Source organism: Antrostomus carolinensis, unplaced genomic scaffold, assembly GCF_000700745.2.
Source record: "Antrostomus carolinensis isolate BGI_N321 unplaced genomic scaffold, ASM70074v2 scaffold2944, whole genome shotgun sequence".
In the NCBI taxonomy this organism is placed as follows: Eukaryota; Metazoa; Chordata; class Aves; order Caprimulgiformes; family Caprimulgidae; genus Antrostomus; species Antrostomus carolinensis.
Window position 1 is genome coordinate 72,135 of NW_010310315.1, and position 5,556 is coordinate 77,690.

Genomic DNA, 5,556 nt, shown 5'->3' on the forward strand with positions numbered 1-5,556 from the left:
AGATGCCAGTTTTGGGTTTTGCTCCTCACTGCGCTTCCCCCTCCCAGTCCTAATGCAGCTGTGAAACAAACAGCGTGGCCTTGAGCTGTAGCAACACAAGTACTGTTATCAAAGTTCTTCTCATGATATGTCTGAACTGAAACACTGAAAGTAAAATACTGCTATTCTAATTACTAAAAGGAAAATTAACTCTACCCTAGCAAAACCAGGACACATGTCTTGGACCAGTCAGCATGTATAAACTCATCATTTTGGGCATATTGCAATTTTTAAATAGATCGTCAAGAACTAGGGGAGTTGAATGATTATTTTTCAAATATTCTGTTTACTACTGTTATGCTTGTGATAGCTCTTATGGCCATTAGAGAAATGCATTTATATTCTCTCAATCTTTTTTTAGCATGTAAAAATAGTAGTATTATGGACTAGATAAAAAGTTAGATACATATCGATCAATTAAACAGATAAAAAGGCATTTCTGTAGTACACCTAGTTCCAGTGTACATAAAAATAAAAATGTGTTACAGCTCTGATTCTGACTATTCCACAGCTACAGATAGGTCAGCCCACAGATAAGCTCTTTCCTAGCTTATGGTCTTTGAATGCAAAATATTTCCACGTTATTTTGTACCAAATTTATTTTGGTACAACCTCATAAATGTGCTAAAAACTTTGAAGGACTAAAACCAAGCAAAGTCTCCTTGCTTTACTAGAATAGTTTCCAATTTCACATATCAGTTGATGAAAGAAGCTGAAAAGAAGGGGAGATAAAGTAGAGTCTGAGGAAAACCAGTCTTAGGACTGTGCAAAACCAGAGTCTGATTTTAGAAATGTTGACTTCTAGGTATTTGCATTTCTCATATTATTTTGTGTGCATTGCTCCCTTTAAAAAGAAAAATATGATGATATGATGTAAGCTTTTAAATCTGGAAGATTTTTCAGGACAAATATTATGATTTGGGACAAGAAATGCGCATCTAAAAGTTCCTATCAGTAACTGCCAATTGTTCTCCTATAAAGACTATAAAGGGCCACAGCAAGTCTACGTGATGACATAGGATCAGCACTTGCCCAGGTGTTGCTGAAGTGCTATAAATCTGTCTTGCTCTCTGTTGCTGGCCTGTCTACATGTTCATTGCCTTTCAGACTGAGAGCCAAGTCCCTACCTTGCTTTACAGGAGAAGCAAAAGAGCGGGAGCTGAGTCTGCCCTCTCTCACCTCCCTGGGATGCAGCACTCAGCTGGAAGAGATGGAGCCGTCTGTAGGGCATGGCTGCTGTATTTTGAGTCATACAACCGTATTCCCCCGACTCATAAACTGTGAAGTGTGAAGAAATATATTAAATGCTTCATTGTCCTTTGGATAGTTCTAGACAGGTGTTCTTGTAGTGATAGAGAAAGACATCATTTCAGGGAACAATATCCCTGAGGTCAGTTATCCCAACAGAAGAGCTTACCAGCCCACTCAAAACACACCATGTCAGACTGAAAACACTGGTATTTGGAACTGGATGTGCTTCTTCACATTTCATTGAACTTCTTTGAAAATTTTGTGCCCTAAATTACTTATTGTTTTCCAATATCAGGATCAGATATGCTTCATTTTACCTGTATTGCAAACAGTTATGTGCTTTCTATATAGAATCACCATTCACAGTATAGTGACCTGTTTTCTTTTTCTTTCTAGCATACAGAAACGCTGCAGAAATAGTTCAGTATGGAGTAAAAAACAACACCACCTTTCTCGAATGCACACCGAAATCTCCTCAGGCTTCTATTAAATGGCTACTACAGAAAGACAATGACAGGAGGAAAGAGGTGAGTAATGTGAGCAGGAGCTCTGGAAGGGACCTTAGTCAGCATCTAATCCACTCCCTGGATCAAGGCGAGGGAGCCTTGTTTTGTGTTTTCATAAGACAGTCCAGCTGCAGTGAAGCTGAAGAATTTGTGTGGATGCAGGACAGTGACCAGCACCTTTCTCATATAAATAAGGACAGACTCTTCAGTATAGCTGAGCCTTCACTCCTCAGCCCCAGTGATCTCTATCAGACCAGAACAGCTATCAGAAAATTTCTGTCATCCCCTCAAATCAGGGAACAAGTTAATGAATTTTTCCTTCACTTCTTATTAATTGCAAACTGAAGGTTTGCAGTACTCAGGTCTTCTTATGGATCTGAGGAAACAGGCATAAAAGCAATAACCTGTGTAAAGTTCAGGAAGAAGTCAGCATGAGGTAGCCCTTCTGTGCTACTGAAGAGATAAAAGGCAAAAGTGGGAGAAATGTGAAAAGTTTCTTTAGCAAGGAACTAGCCCAGGCTAAGAACATGTATTGACAAAAGCATTTCCCCACCATGGTGCAATCACATTTTCCATTACTGCACTCTCTAAAGCTCTCAAGTTTCAGCACTGTAATAGACAGTGTGATTGTTTATCTGAAATGTGCTTTCCTTAAGTAATATAAAAGGGGAAAAAAATTTATTTCAAATCTAAGGAAATTACTATAGGAATAAAAAGGAACATATTTTCAAAGAAAATATTAAGTAATATGGTGTCTGTTGATAGATTATAAATACTGAAAAGCATTATTCTTATATCAGGACATTTTCCAAAATCAAAGAGGACTTGCAAGCCTTTCACTGAGTCTTTCATGCTGTTTTTCTCATGTTCTCTTCAAAGACTCAAGCCATGTCCTGGCAATCTAGGTGCAATTCTTTAACCCTTGCTTCAAGAGAATATGTCCCTTTTTTGTTCTTATGTTCAATAACTCTACTAGAATCAATGCAGTTTTAAATAACAACAGACAAGCTAAAGCAGTCAAAGGGTTAATTACATTTCCAGCTCTCAGATTTCTGAAAATCTTACCTCCACAATGTCTACAAACATTTACAATAACAGAATAGCATAATAAATAAATTAATTCCCAAAAGAATCAGTTATAATGTAAAGTGCAGTGGCAAATAGAAAAATAATTCATAAAAATACCAGCATTAGTATTCTTTCAGAATGGGTTAAATTAGTGATTTTTACTTAAAAGCTGATTTGCAAAGAGACATGTGCAGAGTCTTTTATAATCAGATGATAACTCAACAAGCTGTGGTAACTTCCTTCCTTCGGATGATGTGACCATCTCTTGGGACTGTCCAAAGTTTGAAGCCAGAAAGAAAATAGGAGAGTAGAAAAATTGCTCTGGGTTTCCAATAAGCCAAGTCCCATCTTAGGCCACTGCAATGAAAACTTTTATACCATGCTATATAGACTCTGCAATGCAGATAGAGTTCTTCAGAAGTTAGCCCCAGGAAGCTGCTGAAAGTCAAAATATTTAACTAGAAACCACCTTGTGTTCAGTGACAGATCAACTCCCAGTTCTGCACCTTTCTTCCATCGAGTTTCAACAGCAATCTGTCATGCTGGAAAAGATATTCCTAAGGAGGTAACCCTGGCAAATAAAAGTTCATTTCCTCAGCTCTGCTATTTGAATATTATGAAAACTTATTTCATGTAGTCTCCAGATTTGCATCTTTATCCTGATCAAATCTTTTGTAACATAAAGAATAAAAGTATAGAAGTAATTTTCTTTAGTGACACTTACACACTCACCTACCTTGGGTAACTTCTCTGACAGTAGCAATAACAGCGGTCTCTGGGAGATGTGATAAAGCAAAATATAGTACCTTTAAGAAGGAAAGAGGTGTTTGAAGTGAGACTTACCAAGATGTCCAATACTGTGTTGTTCTGTGACATTCCCTAAAAAGTTCCTTCTGCCTTTTTACCCTTTAGGTCAAGCTGAATGAGAGGATCATAGCTACTGAGCAAGGACTCCTCATTCGCTCTGTCCAAGACAGTGACCGGGGACTTTACCACTGCATTGCAACAGAAAATAGCTTTAAGCAGACCTTAGCAAAGATCAATTTCAAAGTTTTGGATTCAGAGATGGTGGCCCTCATGACGGACAAGTGGTCCCCTTGGACTTGGGCCAGCTCGGTGCGAGCGCTGCAGTTCCACCCAAAGGACTTTGTGGGAGCTTTCAGCCACTCAGAAATGCAGATGATCAACCAGTACTGCAAAGACAGTAGACAGCAAGGTCAGCAGAGGGAAGAATCCCAGAAGATGAGAGGGGACTACAGCAAACTAAAGGCCCTTATCAACAGCAGGAAAAGTAGAAATAGAAGGAATCAATTACCTGGATCTTAATTTTATTTTGTAGTAATAGATACCTTTGTCCTCACTTCTAGGGGGTTTGTATTTGTCTATTGAGAACAAATTTGAGCAAACCGATAAAAAATTAAATGAAAACTCATCAAGCCTCAGAAAAATCCTTGTCCCAATAAAATGCAGTGTAACTTAACTAAAGAAAATAATTAAGAGCATTTTCTTTCCTAGATGCTTATTGACACTAGGTTGGGCTCTGTCCTAGAATCAGAACTGGGTATCCATCTTAAACCAGATTCACCTTTAACATCTCAGTATTTAATTACAGCTGAATAGAAAGTTTTACAAAATCAATGCATTATCTTGCAACTCTGGAAGTGTACCAAACAGACTGGTGGGGAAAGAATCTGGGTTAAGATGCATGCTCAAAATAGGATGGTACTAAGATTTCCTTGCACTGCAGAACATGAGTTTCTTCTTGTTTACTGTTCAATATTGGGCTTACAGCTTTCACTCATTGTTCAAATCATGTGAATGCATGCTGATAGGAAACAAGTAAAGTATAGTAGAAATGTTTCATTCATTCAGAGGTCAGATGAAGGAATGAGTAGAAGAAAAAAAATAAACTTTATCAGAGGAAACACTGATTATTGTGCATAGTATGAGTTGTAATAAATTCATGAGTTCTGGAATGTAACTTAAAATGTCTGTGCTCATATTGATTTTTATTAAAATAGGGTGTAACACTACATAGCTTTATAAGTGGCACAAAGCTAACATGAGAATGTTCATTATACATACAATTTTGAAAAACACCTAAGTGACTTAGGTATTTTAGCTATTTTTCAAAGAATTACACTCCAGTTTTTTTCAAGGGACAGAATGTGGGTATACTGTATACTGTTTACTCAGAACTGAAAAGCATAGATTATTGTTAATCTGTTCCATGATTAAGTTGACACTGGTCTGCAATGTGGAAACAAGTCATGAGTGTCTTTGAAAATTTTAAAACATTATTTTTTCAACTGTTTTCTCAAAGTTGCAAATATTTTATCTATAATTTTTAAATTAAACCATTTCCATTTTCCAGTCTTTGTACCCTTTTTCTTTTCCATGTTATTTTCACAATTTCCTCTTATTTTCACTTTTCTGATGAAAAGAAGATCAGGAAAAGGAAAGGAAAATAAAAAGAATGAGGGAAAATTAAAACTGAAAAATGGGTTTGGGTCAAAAACCAAAAAGTAAACCAACTTGATAGGCATATTTAAACAGAAATATTTTTGTTTAAGAAGCAGCAGGTCTAATGAAGTATGTTAAGTTGAAAATTGTGTAAATGTTCTTCAAGTGATTGTGGGAAAAACTATCACTTTTTTTAATTTGAGCAACACTAATGCCAAAAAACAGGGAC

The 5,556-nt window shown here is 36.8% G+C and overlaps 1 protein-coding gene across 2 annotated transcripts in view; it reads left to right on the forward strand.

Annotated features, from left to right (window-relative positions):
- SEMA3C (semaphorin 3C) overlaps window positions 1-4,618 on the forward strand; it is a 58,748-nt gene extending 54,130 nt beyond the window's left edge. For both annotated transcript variants that reach the window (XM_029084603.1, XM_029084602.1), the window contains 2 exons: window positions 1,687-1,817; window positions 3,777-4,618. In XM_029084603.1, the coding sequence (XP_028940436.1) occupies window positions 1,687-1,817; window positions 3,777-4,190 (545 nt within the window). In that variant the 3' untranslated portion in view covers window positions 4,191-4,618. The remainder of the gene's footprint in view (window positions 1-1,686; window positions 1,818-3,776) is intronic.
- Window positions 4,619-5,556: the final 938 nt, after the last annotated feature.